This window comes from Talpa occidentalis, unplaced genomic scaffold (assembly GCF_014898055.3).
Source record: "Talpa occidentalis isolate TD23 unplaced genomic scaffold, MPIMG_talOcc4v2.1, whole genome shotgun sequence".
Taxonomy (NCBI): domain Eukaryota; kingdom Metazoa; phylum Chordata; class Mammalia; order Eulipotyphla; family Talpidae; genus Talpa; species Talpa occidentalis.
The window spans coordinates 105,060,874-105,081,737 of NW_026555331.1; the positions used below are offsets into that span (position 1 = coordinate 105,060,874).

The 20,864-nt window shown below is 45.5% G+C and overlaps 1 protein-coding gene across 1 annotated transcript in view; it reads right to left on the reverse strand.

The window, feature by feature from the left end:
• JAZF1 (JAZF zinc finger 1) overlaps positions 1-11,101 on the reverse strand; it is a 304,692-nt gene extending 293,591 nt beyond the window's left edge. Inside the window, exon 1 of the mRNA XM_054692437.1 lies at positions 10,752-11,101. Within this exon, the coding sequence (XP_054548412.1) occupies positions 10,752-10,866 (115 nt within the window). The 5' untranslated portion in view covers positions 10,867-11,101. The remainder of the gene's footprint in view (positions 1-10,751) is intronic.
• Positions 11,102-20,864: the final 9,763 nt, after the last annotated feature.

A 20,864-nucleotide genomic window follows, 5' to 3' on the forward strand; every position in this document is an offset into this window, starting at 1 on the left:
TAAAAGAGAACTTTATGAATGTGAATAGCGTCAGGTATGATATTAGAAGCCCCCATACCCAGATAAAAATCAGTGAGAGAGAGAACTGCTTAGTAGCTTTAGACAACTTAGTAGCTATAGCCACTGCCAATCTGTATTGCGATTGTGATGAGGGATGCCAGACTCTTTTGGCCTACATGAACATTTTCTTCAGAAGAGCTGAAACATTTCGATGTCTACCAAAAAGCACACATCAAAGACTCTTCCCATCCATGCACACTGCTCCCTTTGGCAATGCGGCCTTTCTGTATGTAAGACACTTAAGTATACTGTAGCCTTCTACTAAAATGCAAAAAGGGGCACAATTTAGACAGTTAAGAGCAAGTACTAAGGTATATGGGGACACAGAGAGCAAAGCCTACCCATCATTCCACTGAGCATTTTGATCTATATCTTGATTTCCTTCTGTCAAATGGGACTATACTCTGCTCTTAAGCAATGCATATAAAGCAACTAGAGCCAGAACCTCACTCTATAATGACTCACAATGCACATCTCAGGGAAGATTAGCTTCAAAGATATGTTTTTCACCTTTGCAACTTACTCTTTTCACAGCCCAGAACAGTTCCCAATTTTATTTTCATTTCATTTTTGAAAATACTTCTTGAGGAAGAGGCTAGAAAGATGAAAAAAGGCCTATTCCCCCAGGAAGGGGTTGCATTTCTGGGGGAAGCAAAGTGCACAGGTGGTCACGATACAGGATGGGCCTACAACTATGGTGTAGATGTGGCAAGATCAATGATGCTCATTGCTGAAGTAGAAGAGGCTTTCTGTCCTGAAGGAAAGTACTTCTGGCTTATAATCCTAACAAATATTCAAGATCATATTCTGTTTGATAAGGTATTTAACTAATATGGTAGGGACATTTATCTCCAAAATGGACGGCAGCACTTCTAGGATGGGTAATGTCTACTCCATAGCTTGCCGTGTGAATTAAATATCACATGAAAGTTGTGCTTTACAACAGTCTCTGGCACATCGTAATGACTCCAATGGGTAGCAAGAAATGGCACAAGTAGGCCTGTGGGGCCTGTAGCTTTAGATACACTGTAAGGAAAAAAGAGTAATGGAACAAATACAAAATGCTTACGAAAGTACTCATTGATTTATATTAAGAAATGACAAAATACAAAATTTTGAAAACTGACATTACCAAAATGTCACAAAATTAAATTCAGCACGTGAATTAACCACCTGACACACTGCTGAAGTACTTCTTTTGGGCTACACACTCTGATCACCTCTCATATAATGATGATTTCTAATAATACCATTTTCTATAAAGTGCAAAAACTAAGTCTTCAAGGGCCTCCCCGGTGGCGCAGCGGTTGAATGCTGGGTTGCGAAGCTGCCCACAGCCTCTGCAGCGCCAGTTCGATCCCCGGCTGCTCCCCAGCCACCGGAAGAGGGTCCCACACGGCGCACAGACCTCTCCTGTTACCCGCTGCTTCCCTCAGCGGTGTACTTTGGTCCTTCTGCCTGCTCTGCTCCCCGCTCTGGGTCTGGTGAATTCTCTCACCCTCCCGCGCTTCTGACTGTACCCAGTGCTTGTATAAATAAATAAATAAATAAATAAATAAATAAATAAATAAATAAATAAATCTAAAAAAAAAACCAAAAAACTAAGTCTTCAAGCATGATGATCAAATTGTATTTTTAATTCAGAAAAATTACTCTCAGCCTCACAACTCTTCACTGGCAAAGCCATATCAATTTTCAGGATTGTTGTCAAATTTATAAACACCTCTATTAACTTCTCCTCATATATGAGCCACAAGAATTCTGGGTATTTCAAGTTTTCTTATGTATTGACTAACTTTTGTATTGATGACACTCTTTAACCAGTTGTCACTCTTTGTTGCTGTTTATGTTGTATATGGTTTTTATTGTGTGTGTGCACGCGCGCACACACATACACACATACACACCCACACCTTTTATGTAAGGACCTAGGTGAACTGGCATAGTGGACAGTCTTACTGGGAAGTGATGCCCACAATAGAACTGCTAGGAATAACTTAAGATACAGAAATGGCTGAGTTGTATAAATATATCCCACTAGACTCAAACTAAATGTGTCCCTAATTCAACTTCCCCTTAGTTGTATCTCAAAAACACTCTCAACTCTGATGTCACTGAACCCAAGGAGCAATGTTACAGAGGGAAGTCAGAGTAAAAAAGGACAATATTAACTGATTGTTGTTAAAATCTTCCTTTTTCGTATGTGACAAGTTATGATCCCCAGCACGCATTGCTGCGGCTCCTCCAGGGCCTTGGAAAGGGCTGGGTGGGTCCTAGCAATGTATTCAAAAATGGTAAGACATGTACTATATAATGAGGGGCCTGAGGCTTAAGCCTCATTAACTTCACAGTAAATCTGCCTCTGTGGCCCCTATTACTATTCATCATTTACCTCAGTCAGTACATGTCTGGTCTCTCCAAATAAATTTCAATTCCATGGAGACAGCAAGTACTACCTTAAATACTAGCATATAGCAAATCTAGTGCGAGGTACTCTTCACTTATCAACAGAGATCTTGACAGAGAGCAAGAGAATGTAGGTATAATAAAATGTATGTTATGTATTACACACATAAATGGAAACACACACACAAATGTGTAGCTATACATAGTGGCATATACACATATATATGAATGCATATAATATATATTACTTTTATAACATTGGGATGCAGATCTTGTCTCTTCAAGGAGGTCCCTCTCAGGAAAAAGTCATATTCTAGACTGGCAGGCAATAAACAGGGCTTCCTTTAGGAGGGCAGTGAGTGAATCAGGCAGGGGCCACTGTGGCCATCAGGGGACTATCAATGCTCTCTGGTGCTGGACATAGCATCTTTGTTTAGTGACCCAAGAAGAGTCACTTTGACATCTGCCAAAGTAGAGTTATTCATCTTTGAAGAGCAAATCCATTAATCTGGGCTCTGCTTGCTACTGGTCTTTAAAAAAATAGGTGAATACAACATTCCAGTACAAGGGAAAAACACAACTTCCTTCAATCTACTTAGCATATCAGGGCCTCCCTGGTGGTGCAAGGGGTTAAGCACAGCACTATGAAGGTCTCTGCAGCTACTGCAGCACAAGTTCGATCTCCGGCTAGCCAGGGAGCTTCCCACATGGTGCAGCAGACCTCTCCTGCCTCGCCCGCTGCTCCCCTCAGCAGTGTATTTCAGTCAGGTTGCCTGTTCTATTCCCTACTCTATCTCTGGTGAATCTTCTCACCTCCTGCAACTCTGGCCTGTACCCCAGTTATTGTATGCATAAATAAATATATCTTTTAAAAAATCTACTTAGCATATTAAATGAAAGGCTTTTAAAAAAAATTCTGACATTTGCAATTTCCAATATTCAGATTCTAAATAAACGACATATGCTATTTAATACTTTGGCTAGGTCAGTATGTCACAAAATGTATTATCTGCAATCCAGCAGTACCCTTGACATGACTGCACTGTGAAGTGCTGAAGGAAGAGGTAAATATGGGGTGGGGAGAAAAATAAAAGAAAATGTAGAGGATGGCACTAGTCCTAAAAAAAAGGATAGCTGGAAAAAAGGGGAGGAGCTTTAAGGGGTTCAATAGCATTGCATGCTGTCTCTAGAGCTGTTTAAAACACAACACCTTGGGCCTCCCCAGTGGCGCAGAGGTTGAGCACTGGGTTGCGAAGCTGCCCGTCAGCCTCTGCAGCACCAGTTCGATCCCCGGCTGCTCCCCAGACACTGGAGGAGGGTCCCACATGGCGCGCAGACCTCTCCTGCCGCCCACTGCTCCCCTCAGCAGTGTACTTCGGTCCTTCTGCCTGCTTTGCTCCCAGCTCTGGCTCTGGTGAATTCTCTCACCCTCCCACACTTCTGACTGTACCCAGTGCTTGTATGAATGTATGTATAAATCAATCAATCAATAAATCTTTAAAAAAATAAAAATAAAAATAAAACACAACACCTTTATGGGCCTCCCCTGGTGGCGCAGCAGTTGAGTGCTGGGCTGCTAGGCTGCCCGCAGTCTCTGTAGTGCCAGTTCATTCCCTGGCAGCCGGCGAGGGTCCCACAAAAAAAAAAAAAAACCCAACAACAATAAAACACAACGCCTTTGGCTTCCAAACAGTCCTAGGAAAGTCCCTCTTGTCAAGTGCTCCAGTCTGCAACTGTCTTGAGGTTTCTCCAGTGTTATCAAAAGCAGGAATTGGGTTTTCTAAAAAGAACTGTCAATTAATTTTCTAGAACTGTCAAGATGAGAGATGCCTTCAAAATATATGCATTTTAAAGGAAATATTTCCCAAATAATATGGAAGGCTCTGTCACCCCAGTCAGGTGCAGGCAAGGTTTTTCTATCTGTACATTCCAGTCACATATTAGAAACCAGGTACATTAAACAATCAGTAGCTTGTGGCACTCAGGAGTCGGGATGCTCACCAGCAATATTTCCTAAAGGATCATTTGTCTGTTTACAGGTGAGAAGTAGACAAACGGGAAAACTGTTGAAGATAGTGTTTTGGAGAATGCTGCAAAGTTGTTGATTTAAGTTCCCCCAACACTGTATAGCATACACATGGGCAAGCACTTAAAACTCCCCCCAGCTTTGTACCTGGGGCTTTCTTGGGATCTGTGGGAGAGAGTACTAGGGTATTCTGCTGCCAAACCACAGCGTGCAGACGGAGAACAGGGCAGGCAGTGACAAGCCTTTCATGCATTCATTCACTTACTCAGTCAGTCATTCCTTCTCCCCACAGGAAATGTCCTTGTGGGAATGCACCCACAGGTCCAAGGACAGTGCCTCATTCTACACCTAGTTTTTTTCAAATAAATACAGGCCACAAGGAAAGGCCATGTTGGAAGCTGCTGGCCCTTGATACCACTTTCCAGTCCACAGTGGCAAAGGCCTTTGCCAGCCTCTAAAGTACCTCTGGCCACACAGAAGAGAAAGTGGCCAGAGGTTGCAATCCCACTGCTGGCTTTTGAAGGGTCTTCTATAATGGTTCCTATTTTCAGTCTTCCTGAGAAAGGCCTGATGATTTCACATAGTTGTAAAACATCATCACAAGCAGGTAGACAACCCACATTCTGTTAACCTCTAAAATAGAGCATTCTAGATACGCTTATTTAGTAAAATCACAAAATGGCAAGAAATTAGATGATGCAGTTAATTCAATACCGAGGATGGGTGCTTTACACATACTACCTCATTTAATCCGCAGCCACTCCATGGGACAGGTGCTGTTATTATTATATGAAAGGGGGAAACTGAGGCACCATGTGATTAAACCACTTGTCCACAGCCAAATGACTGAAAACTGACTGCTGTAAGTTCAAACCCAAGCAAGCTGGGTTCACTATGCTGCCTCTCAGGTGATCTTCATCTCAAAGTTCAGAGTTATTGTATAAAGGAGAAAACAAATTGTCTGGAGGGGCAGGAGGGACAGTACTGTCTAGTTCTTCAGTTTGACAATATGGCACAGGCCGTTCTGCATACCCGCCTGAAATTCAAATTCCAGTTCAAACTTGGCAGCCATGGAAACTTAAGCTAGTCAGGTAACCTCTGTGACTCAGTTTGCTCACCTATAAAATGGGGATAATAAGAGCCTCCCCCACCCATGTTGTACAACCTATCTCTTTGGTATACTATGGTGCTGTTTTAAGAACATAATACAAAGATTTACTAAACCATTACTGGATCCAAACTCTACATTACAATTAGTAACTAAATTTTCTTTCCAGAGACTGTGACCTTTCTGAATTACATGGCTATGCATCTACTATATGAAATGAAGCAGTATGGACTTACTTCCTGGGTTTTAGAGATGAGGAAACAAGCAAGACTCAAGAAACTTATAGACATCTGAGGTCCAGAAGCAAGAAGTCATAGCTACTGCAAGCCACTTTCAGTCAACCAAACCCTATCTCCTAAAAAGGCCCCTACAGGAAAATCTGAGTCAACAACAGCAAAGTTGGGAAAGCTCTAAATGACCTGCTAGCTTAGCAGCACCCCAAGAATAACTGTATTGGGTCCGATTCTATATCTCAGTTCAAGAGCTGCAGTCGACCTTGGAGCCTTGACACCCTTTCCCCTATACCTGGCTCTCATTGTTCCTTTTTTTTATATATATATATTTTTTTTTTAAAGATTTATTTATTTATTTATTTATACAAGCACTGGGTACAGTCAGAAGCACGAGAGGGTGAGAGAATTCACTAGAGCCAGAGCAGGGGGCAGAGCAGGCAGAGGACTGAAGTACACTGCTGAGGGGAGCCATGGGCGGCAGGAGAGGTCTGCGCGCCATGTGGGACCCTCCTCTGGTGGCTGGGGAGCAGCCGGGGATTGAACCAGCGCTGCAGAGGCCTGCGCGCCATGTGGGACCCTCCTCTGGTGGCCGGGGAGCAGCCGGGGATCGAACCGGCGCTGCAGAGGCTGCGGGCAGCTTTGCAACCCAGCGCTCAACTGCTGCGCCACCGGGGAGGCCCTCGTTGTTCCTTGAATGTGAGGCCAACTATCTGACTTGGGTAAAGGTTTTTTCTCCTGTCAGCTTCTCATGAGGCCTATCCTGACCAACCAAGTAAAAAGTCCAATATTTAAACCTCCCAACACATTTTGGCCTGTTCTTTCTCACTCCATGCCACTAACCACCTTCCAACATACTATATATTTAACTTCTTATGCTTTTGTTATTTAACTCTCACCACTAGAACATACTGTCCCCAAAGGTTGGGAATATTTGTTTCCTTTCCTCACAAAAATAGCAAGTGCCTAGAACTATGCTTGGCCCAAAATAAGAACTCAGTATAGATTATTACATAAATAAACTCAAAATGCAGAGGTACTTTTATGAATGCACCAAACACTGGTCCACAACTAATGATAATTCAACTTACGATTTTCTGACTTTACGATGGTGTGGACACCATACATTCAGTGGCTACCAGGAAATGACTCTCAGGATGCTGGGCAACAGCAGTCACAATTCCAAGTCAGCATTTCGACATATTTTCAACTACGATGGGCTTATTAGGGTTTATCGTTAAGTCGAGGAAGATCTGTAATCAAATCTGGTAAGAACGATTCAACAGCTGCCTTTCTTAGACAAAAAGCCAAAAGATTACACAGTGTTGAAGTACAGGGACAGAGCAGGCATGTCATGCATCTATGATGTGACCCAGTCAGCGCTAAATGCAGTGCACTTGGTGTTACTATGATTCCCAGTGATCACCTGTCTAGGATGTACATGTCAGAGTGTTTCTGCAAACTCAAGTATCAACTCACAGTAAGAAGAAAACCAATTTTGAACAGATTTTCTATCTCCAAGAAATAAAGCCAGGTTATGAATGAATCAATGGTGATGTTGATGGAGAAGCACTTAACACAGAGACACAGGGCTGTGGGATTTATAGGCAATTGGAGTTAGGGGGAGAGTTGTAGCTGTGATAGTCTGGCTGTAAATGCATATTCAGGAGACAGGTGCTCCAGTACTAAACAAGCAATGAAATGCAAGGAAGAAAAGAAGAATGCAGGTGCCTCTCTCTTTCAAGAGGGAGAGATTTAAAACAGAAGAGGGTGAAAACTGCACTACCTCTCGCTCAAAAGCCCCAAATCCTTGTCCCTTATAGGTATAAGAAAATGGCTCAAAATAAAAGCTAAGCGCACACATTTAAGGGACAGATATTCTCAACTCAATGTACTTTATCTGAACTAAACAATACAGTTAGAGTGAAAACAACAGGCCTTGGACACCAAAGGCCTAGAGAAATCTGTCAAGCAAGAAAATGACCTATTTCTATAAAATCTTAATTTCATTACTACTTTAAGGATTTTTAACTAGTGAATAAACGGTAATAATCCAGAAAGTTCCCCAGATGAAAATGCATCCTAAGCATCTCTGTGATACTTATAGGATAGGTAAATAACAAAAACTGCAGGTAAATTAATATACATCTCTCAGTAGTCTTTTCATGTGTCACTCCTAACAAAAAAATCAATCATTAAATATAGCATATAATTGTCTCCAAAAACTTATATACTGAAGTACAAACAATATCACATAACAATACCTAAATAGAACTTTGACCAAATGCTTTGACACATATCCACCCATGTCTCTTCACCAAAACTATATTTATGACACCGCCTGTTAATCAAGTTTTTATTCTTGAAGTCAATTTTTATTTCTCTCTGTATACAAGGCTGTCTTTGAAAGTAACGGGCCTCTCCTCAGTCAAGGTACGTAAGTTTTAAGTTGGGCTCTCCACTCTGGGAATTTCAAGTTTGTTCATTTTAACATTTACTTTACATAAAGTTTGCCGGTTTCAAATTATTTCCAAAGTACAGTTGTTAGCCTTGCCATACAGTTCACCTAAGTCACACCTATTATAAAATTAATTTTTCAATATTTGCACTAAGACACCCCTTTGGGGGTGACCATTACTTAAAAGTTGAGCTTCAGGAAAATTAATGGAACCCATAGCTCTCTTAAGAAATGTTTGTGCAATACCGAAGACAATTTCTGCAAACTTAAAAAACTCTGGTGATTCAGTAATGGTTAATTTTTAATCATCTATGGGATTACAACTAAATCCTCAAGAAGGATAACTGTCTTCCGCACATTTTAATAGGTATAATTTATATTTTCTTTTAAACAAACTAGTCTAGGAAGGCAAGTAAAATTGGTAAAATTATTACTCACCTAACATTAATTATAGTTTACCCTTAAATAATTGTTAAGGAGTGTGAATAGAAAATGCTGTGGCATCCTTCTCTTGGTCGGGAAATATTATTTATTTATATATTTACTTAATACATATTATTTTAACTTATTGTTGAAATTAAGGGAAGGAACTTAGATAAAAATTTATACTGGAACTTTTCATGACAGTTTAAAATAATCCTAAAACTCCAGTAATGCAAAGTCTGATTTATCCTTAAAGCACCTTCAATTATAATATTCAATCATGATATGAATCAGCAAATTTGTCACTCTATTAAGCTCCTACTCTTAAAGAGTACCAAGATTTGCTTAGCTCTTCCATCACACCTTTATCAGAGGTGGTAGAAGCTCTTACGTGAATTTCTCTAAAATTGCAAATTTCAAAAGCTGGACAATTACACGTCAATATCATCTTTTGAAAGATGTCTGTGGGCATTTCGGTGATTACTTGTCATTCCGGGTGTCCCATCCTATCCCATTTTAAACTAGCCTTCAACGCTTATTAGGCACTCACTGTGTGCAAAAAGAAAGCATGATTTTAAGCAAAAGAGCATAAGGCTTGGTCTCATTTTATTCGTGCATAAATACACAGCAGTAGTGATTTATTCTGTCAACTATGTGGAAACGTGAGCTGCATCCACATGGCTGAATGCACAGCATTCATCGAAAATGACTTTCTGGGGGAATTTACAGGTTCTTTGGGTTAGCCATCCCGATTGGGGCATCACACGGACCCTGCAGCTTCCAGCCCAGACAGGACAACCGCTGGGCGCCGGCCACACCTTCCGCAGGTGTCTGGATCTCCTGAATCAGATGAACCTGACCCACCTCCCCTCGCAGGGGCTCCAGACAGAAGTGTGCAAAGGTGTGCAAAGGACTTCAGTGAATGAAAGGACTTGTTGAAAGGCTCCAGCATCCTGGGCTGCAAGGGCAAGCAGCGGCCCGGCGGGGCGCACCCCTCCCCCGCGGCCACCGCGTCCCCCGCGCCGGGAGCGCTGCGCAGGCAGCAGCCGCCGCCGCGCCCTGGACGCAGCCGGGCCTAGCACCATTTGAAAGGCAAATCGCCGAGCAGGGGCGCATTTAAATGCCCGCCCGCGGGCCCAGGGAATGGCTCTCCAGCGGCCCCGGCAGCAGGGGCCTCCAGGGCAGCCCGGCCCCGGGGCACAGGGCGCGGCCCGCGCGCACACGCGGGACCGGAGCCCGCAGCGCCCGGCGTCCGCGCCAGGCCGGGGCAGCGGCGGGCGCCCGGGGCCCCGGGGTCGCGTGCGCGGCCCGCCCCGCCGCAGCCGAGGGGGGCGCCGCGCGCCCCGTCCCCGCCCGCGGCCGCCCGCGCCGGCCCCCTCCCGGCGCACCACACCTAGCAACCGGCGCTGACAGGACGCAGTGGCGGCGGCGGCGGGAGGAGGAAGCGGAATGGCTGCCGCGGTGGAGCCACCCCCGCCCCCCCGCTCCCACCTCCCAGCGGCTGCAGCCGCCGCCGAGCCCTGACAGCTCGAGCCCGGGCGGAAGCGGCGGGCGGCGTGCAGCGCCCGCCCCTCGCCAGCCCCGGCGCCGCGGCCGCCGCGACCCCCGCGCCCCCGAGCTCGGCGCCCCTGCCCAGCGCCGGCCGCCCCGCCGCGCCCCCCGCCCGCGCGCCCGCCCGCCCCACGGCTCCCGCCGCAGGGTCCCTCCTCCGCGCCCCCGCCGCGCCGCACCCCCCACTCCCACCACTTCGCAGCCGGCGCGCACGCTCCTCGGGATCCCCCAGCCCGCCCGCCCGCCCGCCGGCCGCACCTCGGGGCGCCCGCCCCCTCCCTCTCCCCTCCCCCACCCCGCCCCGCTCCCCGCCCCCCTCCCGGCACCTCGCGCCTCCGCATCCCGCCACCCCCACGCCCCGGCTCGCACACGCCCTCCCGCCCCGCCGCCGTCTCCCTCCCTCCCGGCCACCCCTGGCCATTCCGGGGTGCGCGCTCGGGCTGGAGTTGGAGCGTGCCGGACGCCCCCGCCCACCCCCGAGTCATTTACCGATGTGGTTGTCCTCGATGTGCTCGATGAGGTCGGCCAGGGTGGGGAAGTGGAGTCCGCAGCCCCCGAACCGGCAGGTATTGGAGAAGAAGGAGGCGGCGGCGATGCCTGTCATGGTGCTACATCGAGAGCCCCCCTGGTGTCGGCTCTGCGAGCGCCGGGCGGGCGGGCGGCGGGCGGGCGGCGCGCGGAGGGAGGGAGGGAGGCAGGGTGGGGTGAGGAGAGGAGGGGCTGGGGAGGGGGAGAGAGGCGGGGTGAGGGGAGCGGCGAGGACGGGACGGAGGCTGAGGGGCGCGAGCGCGGCGCGGAGATCGCGGAGACCCGGAGCCGAGGGGAGGCGGCCGCGCGGCGTCGGGAGCGGGGGGAGGGGGGAGGCCGCCGCAGCTGGGAGGAGGGACCAGGGCGCGCGGCAACAGCTGTGCGGCCCCAACCTCTGCTCCTGGACCCAGGCCTCACCTGGGAGCGCCTGCCGCCAACTTTATCTCACTCGGCCTGCCCTTCGCAGTTGGGATTAACGTGCATTCTGGCTGCAGCCGCCTTGGTGGTGAATATTGCACTCCTGATAGAGACTCGTCTATTAATTACTCCTACGTGCCCGCCAGGAGAACCCCGGGGGTGACCCAGGGCCCTCGTTGAGACATTTGTTTGCACTTGGCCACCTGTCTAGGTGTAACTGACATTCACAGGGGTGTAGGAAAGGTAATTTTGTGTGCACCTTACTCTTTAAACCTTTTTAAAAAAAAAAAAAAAGTCCATATTCTCTGGAGCTTTGTACAAACTAATTGATTTTAATGAAGTTTCCCTCTGGGCCAGAAGAAAATCTTAGCTTTATTTAAATTTCAAAATAGAGTGCTTGATTGTTAAGTGTATTTGCCTGTGTTTTACATATGTACCACATTTGTTAGACTCCCTGCTCCTTTTGGGAAAATAAAAACTAAAATGATTTCATTTTCCCAAATTACAGCACCCCACTACCCCATCTCATTTCTGGGCATCAGCCTGTCTTCTCATGACCACCCTGTTACAGCAGGACTGCCGAAGCTGAAAGGACAGTGCATTAGTTAAGACTAGAAGGAGTGGAAACAGGGTCAAGGTACATATTTACTCTTCATTTAAAAGCCAAGAGATTCTTCTCATCAACCAAAATTACACTTTCCTGCGAGTATTTAAACCATAATGGTGACCAATTAAGCACTTAAGTTGAATTTGGTAGCATCCTGCAAACCAGCATTTTGTTAAGAATCTTGCTTCCTTGTCCCCACCCCCATCCCAGGTTACACTCAGATTCTATCTGTGAAGTGCGCATTCTCCAATAGCACTTTCCCAGGTGCCTGAAAAACAGAGTTATCAGAAGTTTATGATCAAACCATGCATTTTTAAATAAATGCAGGTATACCGTGTTTAGCATTTTTCCTTAGAACAAATTTCACTCTCACCTCTGGTGCAAATATTATAGAGAAATCGTATCCCCTCTTCATAAACTATATTCCTCTCTAGTGTTACTTTTAATAACAGAATTATTGAAACTTTTCCTTTGAGTACTTAGAGTAAAGGCATTGCAAAATATTTTAGTCTGACCGTCATGGCAAGTGAGGATGATGCATTTCCTCAGCCCATTGCATTTCCTCTTCTCACTCAAGGTGACAAAATTTTGCCAAGATGAGAGCTAGATTGGATGAAGCCGGGTTAGTTGTGTGGCTGAAGTTTAGCTTGGTGCCAAAAGTGGTTTCCCCACACTTGGGAGTGGGGGCAGGGCCCTCAGTGGGCCTAATACTGAGCCAGGGACCTGGTTGTTGGGAGATTGGAGCCAGGGCCAGACAAGGGTCTAAAGAGCAGGAGTTAGAATTCTAGATCTTGAATCAGAATTTTGGCAGCTGTGCAGTGCATTCAGCTGCCCAGTCTGGGAAGGCCTTCAGCAGGCAAAATATCTGACAGACCACACCACTCAGAGTGTCAGGACAGGGAAATGCAATGCAAAAGCTTCAACCAAAATGGTGCCCAAACTCCCCGCCCTTGGAGACGAATGTTAAGCACTCTCACCATGTGGCCTCGGGGAAGCACCAAGAACTTATGAACTAGTAGAATTCATGTCCTCTGGAGGACAAAATTGTCCTGTGGAATTATTAACTCTAGAGAGTGTGAAAGGAAACAGGTCATTCAAGCAAGAGAGTTCAAAGTTGGAAAGTTGCAGGTTGAGGGTAAAAAAATTGGGGGGGTGAGGGATAGGTCTCCACTACCTGTTCTTAATGGTAGTATGCCTAAAATAAAAACTGAGAGAACAGATTTAATAAATAAAATATTTTAAATGAGGTTAAAGCGCAGAGGTTAAAGTCTCAGCGTTATCAAGCTATCACCAGTAACTCTGGCATGAGTTAAATCCCTGGCGAGGGAGCTGACCTACATGGTGCAGCAGACCTCTCCTGACTCACCCACCCCTCCCCTCAGCAGTGTATTTCAGTAGATCAGCCTATTCTGCTCCCAACTCTGGTGAATCCTCTCATACACCCTTCCCCCTACACCTCTGGCCTACATGCAAGTTCTTGTGCATAAATAAATAAAAATAAATCTTTTTAAAAAATATTTTAAATGAAACGAGCCAAAGTAATATAAAAAGAATCAAGATTTTGATTCTTGAGGCTAAACTTATTTTTTTTTTATCTTGGGTAGTTAGTAATGTCATGTAAATAATCAATCTACTTTGCATCAAATAACCTACTCTGCTATTTTTTTTCACTTATAAGCTCACATTTTGCTTATACGAAATTCTGCTCATACAATTTTTTTTTTAATCTGCACATTTCCGGCCTTTATATGAGAAACTACATAATCATGGTCTCTTAGATTGGAAAGATACTCCGGATATTAGGCCCACTGATTTTACAGATGCAAGTGTCAAGGACTGAAGCATCTCAAGAGCCCTCAGGCAGCTTCCCTCTTTCTTCAAAGTGCATCCACTAAAGCATTCAGTATGGCATTTGCAGACAATGAAAGGACAAAGGTAAAGTAACCACAGTCAAATTTTTAAAAGAATTGCTTTCCAATGGCATGCTAACCATTATGTATTTACTTTAAAAAATGTTTCAAACTAAATGTTCTTCCAGAGAGGTCTGGATAAAGAAGTTATGGTATATATACTCAATGGAATACTACTCAGCTACTAAAAAAAGATGCAATCTTGCCCTTTTTTGACAACCGAATGATCCCACATCCTCTGTTAGACTTCTCTAGCACCAACACCAGCAGGTGAAGGTTTCTTCCTACTTAGCAACCTTCATAATCTGATATCTGTGGAAGCCTCTCAGCCTTATCTCCTGCAATCTACCTCACATATATTCAAATGCATGAGATTATTTTGATTTTCAAAATGTACACTCACTGCACTGACAGGCTACCTTCCCTTTGCATGTGATATATAGTCTGACTGAAACATTCTCCCCTCTTCCCTTTCCCCTTAGCAAACATACTTCACCAGCTCAACCTGTCACCTCCTCCAGGAAGCCTTCTTGGCATCCTGACACCTGTTCCTTTTCTGCTGAGCTAGAAGCTTATCATCTGTGCTCCAGCCAAGTTCTACATTGGACTTAACTGTTGGCTTATTGGCCTTCCTTTCCTCCAGACCAGTGGTTTCCATACTTTTAAAATCAAGAATCCCACTAATAAAAATATTTAAACCTTGATGCCATGAATATTTATATTTTTATTCATATATTAGATATAGGCAATACCACTACTCAAATGTAGTACACAATATAAACCAGACACTTTAAGAAGATGACATAGAAAAAGCAGAAATGGAAGGTCGAATGTTTTCATTCTACATCCCAGAGCATTGTCCAGTCCCTCTCCTGGGGTGAAAGCGTTCCACCATAGGGATCACTGATTATAATGGCCTTTAGAAAGGAGTTGACTTTTATGCCTATGGTAGTGCTCAATAAAAGTTCTATGGAGGTCCAGCTTAGTAGTGATTTCCATTTTCAATGCTCAAGCAATTTCTAATAATTTGTTACTGTTCTTCTCTAATGTAGTAGCATCAGTGAAAGATAATCTTCAATCATCTCTCAGTTTGGGGGGATTACAACAGTTATACCTTCCCATGATTGTGGCAACCTTTGACAAGGCCTCTTTTCAGTGTCACTGCCTGTTGCCCCTAACAGCCACTTATGAAATGCTTGTCTCATTGGTTTTGATGGCACTAGTTTCTCAGTCTCTGCTGATGCAGATAAAGCCATTCAACTGGACAGAGATAAGCAGAGAGGCATTCAGCCATGACATGAAATCTGACACTAGGTCTCCTGTTATCTGACTGACTAGGACACCTTTCTCTTTCACAGATGTTCAAGTTCATTATGATGATTATTTTAAATAACAATTACCACCATTCATTGAGTGCCTACTGTTGTAGCAGGTAGTGAACTAGATATCTTAGATAAATTTTGAAGTCCTCTTGTTAGGGGGAAAAGGATGTCCCAAAGCTAATTCCATATAGGCTTTGTGGACTCCACCCCCACCCTAGGTCAAAGCCAAAGACACTGGGAACTCCAAATCCCATCACCACCAAAGGGAAGGTGGCTGGGACCTGAGGGTGGGGTTAAGCAGCCAGGTGGATATAAAAGACAGACACGTGGGCTTTGGAGGATCCCCCATTTTTGGCTCTCCGCCAGCTCGCAGTGTCCGGCCAGCTCTGAGAGTGACTTTGGGTTTCCAGGTCGTCGGATCGGGTAGGACGCATTAAAGACTTTATTTCCCAATTTTCTCCCTGAGTTGTACATTTTCCTTATTTCCTTTTCTCTTGTAAATAAACCTTTTATTAACCTTTTGTGTGTGTCTGTAGTAGAGTATTCATAAGTCCCTTTAAAGCGCGTGGGTGAGGACCCACATCCAGGAACCCGTTTAATATCAGGGCTGCTCTATAACACTCTAAGATAGATGAATTTATCGTGTCCATGTTATGGATGAAAAAACAAGACCCAGGGAAATAAGGTAACTTGTTGAGGTCCATTAAATGCTAAAATTAGGATTTGAACTCAGGTCTGTCTGACTCCAGAGTCCTGGCTTGTAACATATTATCTATACTTATATTTGGGTGTTATAGAACATTTGCCTTCTCTCCCCTTGAATCTAGGAGAGAGTCAGACTCTTGGTCATAGACAGGACCAAGTTCACATAAATCACAGACATTAAGATTGAGGAGCGAAAGCACCCTCCTTTGCCAAATGCACTTAGGAGAGGGGCTGGGGTCAGAATGGGGTACTGATGATGACAAGGGCTTGGGGACTTCATCAGGCATGCAAGTCCTTGGCTTGTCTTCACTCTTTTCTTCTCTGGAAGATGCTTACATTGCTAGTACCAAGCTTCTTTACTGATTTCAATACTTTTTTTTTTTTTTTTTTTTTTTTGTGGGACCCTCGCCGGCGGCCAGGGAACCAACCGGTGCTGCAAAGCCTCGCAGCCCAGCGCTCAACCGCTGCATCACCAGGGGAGGCCCCCTTATTTTATTTTTTTTAAAGATTTATTTATTTATGCATACAAGAGCTGAGGTACAGGCCAGAGGTGCAGGGGGTGAGAGGACTCACCAGAGACAGAGTAGGAAACAGAACAGGCAGATTTACTGAAATACACTGCTGAGGGGGGCGGCGGGTGAAACAGGAGAGGTCTGCTGTGCCATTTGGGTCACCTCCCTGGCCAGGGATTGAACTCCTGCTGCAGAGGCTGTAGATAACTTCACAGTGCTGTGCTTAACCCCTGTACCACCAGAGAGGCCCAAAATACCCTATTTCAAAGTTGAGCTTTAGAGAGAAGACTTGTTCAACAAGTTGTCAACTTACCCTTTATTGTGTTCTTTCCTAAAGTTAATTTCAGGGCTTGATTTTAGGGTATCACCTGCCATGCAGAATGGTGACCCTTTTTGCTTCTGTCATGTTCTTTGTCTTTGTCTTCTGTCTGTAATGATTCTAATTATGTTGCTTTCAACCTATTGTTTGGTGTGCTTATTTTTTCTCTTGAAGTTTTAGTTCCTGGAGCCAGGGGAACACTACCTCCAAGCACTCTGCAACCCAGTCCCTTCTTTTCCAGTTAGACTCCTATGGAGAATACTTTTTCCTCTCAGAAAAAGGACCCAGATTCTAGTAATTCCTTCAGGAAGGACTTTGCCTTTTGGTTTCATTAACTAAATTCACCTTTCTATCATTTTCATCTCAGTATGCCTTTGCAGACCTAAATGAGTTTCTTCTCTGCTGTGCCACAATATATTTAGTGTTTGTTTGTTTGCTTTTGTCTTCAAGGTCTCAAACCCAGAAGCCCTACAGGACAGGCAGAGTATGCCATGTGAATGCAGAGTGTGTAAATGACGGGGACTGGTGGTGAGCTGAAGAGCATTGTTTCTCTTAAAACAAGACAAACAAGTCCCATCTGCCGGCCACATTAGGCCCATGAACTTACCAGTTTGCAGCCTTGTTTTCTTGTTTCCCACTCTGTCTCTGGTGGATCCTCCCACCCTCCACGCTTCTGGCCAATACCCCAGTTCTTGCATATCTGGGTTGATTATTTCTAAATTTCTTACCACCAAGCAATCTAACTCTTGGTGCAAATAATTCAAAAAGGACCCTTTGCACTTTCAACAGATCTCCAAGATGATGTCAGAACTGCCCAGGAAATAATCTATCGGAGGGAAGAAATAGTCAGTAAGGACTTCTTCCAGGCTCTAACGTTGCTCGGGTTTTTTGGGTTTTTTTTTTTGCCATTTTTCCCTTTGCAGATCAGAGTCTTAAGCAAAGTTTCAACAAACTGACTATGTGATTACTCCAAAGTTACTGAAAATGTGTAATAAAGATAATGTTTTGTGGTGCCAGGCCAGTCTCCATTTACTCTTAAAAATAATGAATAAAATCCTTCAGTTGGTAGATTTGCATTCCAGTTTCTTTAATTTTTTTCTTTCCCCCATCATCCCTATTTTTAACTTCCTTCCCCATCCAACACACCCCTCCCCATCTCTCTCTCCCTCAGGATCGATTCTTGAATGGGGCATGAATGGGGTCTGGTATTGTGTTTGAGAGAGTTGCACCAGAAAAGAGACTTTCAGAAATAAACACTGTTAAGGGCCTCCCCGGTGGCGCGGCGGTTGAGTGCTGGGTTGCAAAGCTGCCCGCAGCCCCTGCAGCCCTGCAGTGCCGGTTCGATCCCCGGCTGCTCCCCGGCCACCAGGTGAGGGTCCCACATGGCGCACAGACCTCTCCTGCCGCCTGCTGCTCCCCTCAGCAGTGTACTTCGGTCCTTCTGCCTGCTCTGCTCCCCGCTCTGGCTCTGGCTCTGGTGAATTCTCTCACCCTCCCGCGCTTCTGACTGTACCCAGTGCTTGTATAAATAAATACAATAAATAAATAAATCTTAAAAAAAAAAAAAAGAAAGAAAAAGAAATAAACACTGTTAAGAAAAAGAAAATTGGAAAGGAAAATTTTCAAAAGGGAAGCAGTAACAGTTGACAAGATCGGGCCTAGGTGGTGGCGTAGCGGGTTGAATTCAGCACTGTGAAGCTGTCCTCAGCCTCTGCAGCGCGGGTTCAATACCCGGCCCGCCAGGGAGATACCCACATGGGGCAGCAGACCTCTCCTGTCTCGCCCGCTTCTCCCCTCAGCAGTGTTTTTGGTCATCTGCCTGTTCTGTTCCCCACTCTGTCTCTGGTGAATCCTTTCACCCCCCGCGTCTCTGGCCTGTACCCCAGTTCTTGTATAAATAAATAAAATAAATCTTAAAAAACGGGGGGCCTCCCTCGTGGTGCAAGGGGATAAGACCCAACCTATGAAGCAATTGGCAGCCACTGCAGCATGAGTTCGATCCCCAGCAAGGGAGCAACCCACATGGCCCAGCAGACCTCTCCTGACTCGCCTGCTGCTCCCCTCAGCAGTGTATTTCAGTCAATCTGCCTGTTCTGTTCCCCACTCTGTCTCTGGTGGATCCTCCCACCCCCCACACTTCTGGCCTGTACCCCAGTTCTTGTATGCATAAATAAATATATCTTTTTTTTAAAAGATTTATTTATTTATACAAGCTCTGGGTACAGTCAGAAGCGCAGGAGGGTGAGAGAATCCACCAGACCCAGAGCAGGGAGCAGAGCAGGCAGAAGGACCAAAGTACACTGCTGAGGGGAGCAGCGGGCGGCAGGAGAGGTCTGCGCGCCATGCAGGACCCTCCTCCAGTGGCCGGGGAGCAGCCAGGGATCGATCCGGTGCTGCAGAGGCTGAGGGCAGCTTCGCAACCCAGCGCTCAACTGCTGCGCCACTGGGGAGGCCCATGCATAAATAAATATATCTTTTAAAAAAAAAAGTTGACAAGATCTCCCTGTCTTCTCGCACCTGTTCACCCAAAGTCCTGAAGCAGAGGAGTCATCCTTTGGACATCTGCTACTCAGTCTCCTATTGATGTGAAAAACACAACCAAAGCTGCATCTTACTCTGTACCCTGGTGCAAAAGACCAATCAGAGGAAAGTTTCCCACAAAAATTCAGCATCAAAAAGACCTAGATGCTGATGCCAACCCCACCACTTTGAAGTTTTGACCTTCATTAAGTCAGTTACTCAGTCTCTAAGATTTTCTTATCTACAAACTGGATACAACAGCACAGGTTCCTCCCAACTCCCTATGATGAAATGAGATCGTGTATTTGAAAACTTACCGGACTCTGTAAAATGCTAATCACAAATAAGACAGTATTATTATCTCTAAAAACCAATGCTGCAGATGCTAAGGCATGTGGTCATCTCTTTTCACCAAATGCCCTTTGATTTCTTGAAGGAAGGGGTGGGTAGTACGGACTGTTGTATAGCCTGTTTGGGGCATATCTTCTCTGTTCTGAGTTGAGCCATTTAAGTGGGTCCTTTTAGTGATGTAGGCATAGTAAGAATAAGCCCCCATTATCCTGGGGAAGGTGCAGTGGGAGTTGTGGTCATGTTTGTTTTGTTTCATTTGCTTGGCTAGGATGAGGATGCTCAACAATGCAAATAGGTGGGCAGCCTTGCTGCCAACATCATGGGTTCGGGATGTAGGCACAGGCTGAGAAGGTCCCATCAAAGTTAAACTCAGAGGGCCTCCCTGGTGGCGCAGTGGTTGAGCGCTGGGTTGCAAAGCTGCCCACAGCCTCTGCACCGGTTCAATTCCCCGGCCGCTGGGTGAGGCTCCCACATGGAGCGCAGACCTCTCCTGCTGCCCGCTGCTCCCCTCAGCAGTGTACTTCGTCAGTCTGCCTGTTCTGCTCCCTGCTCTGGCTCTGGTGAATTCTCTCACCCTCCCACGCTTTTGACTGTACCCAGTGCTTGTATAAATAAATAAATATATCTTTAAAAAAATAAAAAGTTAAACTCAGAGATTATAGTCAATGGTTATCTGAATAGAGTCCTGCTTTCTTCCCCTCACGTGAATGAGGAAGCGTGCAGTCAGGTGATGCAGGAAGACATCTTCTGATCATGAGGAACTTCTGCCTGAGTAGCTAACCTGACCAGGTCAAGGGGTTTCAGAGAAACTAAACTGGAGCTCTGATAGATCTGTGCCTGAGGTTCCATTAGCCTGAGCCAAACCTTACCTCCTCGTCTATATCAATTTGTATTGTGCTTTACAGTACTGGATGAGGTAGCAAAGTCATCCTAAATGGCATGGAGTTTGAAGGTTTCTAGAAATATGTCATGTCACATGGCATGTTTGACATGCAAACGTCACATTCACATAGTGTTCAATGAGCTCATTGAGAGGAAGTTGCTCAGGTCTCCTGATCTTTCTCACTGAGGTTCCCAGTGATGAGCATGTTTCTGAGGGGCTTAGATGAGCTACCTAAGACCAGTTGATGGAAAAGGGCATGCCAGAGGATGTCAACAGCAAGGCCTGAGTTTTCATAGGGACAGGAAGGCAGTCGTGGTTCCCTGAAAGAGGTTATGGATAAAGCTATGTCACTAAGTTGATAGAAATGAATATGGTCCATGAATGCGCCTCTGTTCCATTTTGGTGGAGGCTACCAAACCATTTTCCAGAGTAGGCTTACCAGTTTACATCCCCACCATCAATGTTTCAGATTTCAGAGCACCTTTTACTTTTACTGTGCCCACAGGTTAATAAACAAGGTGTTCTGAT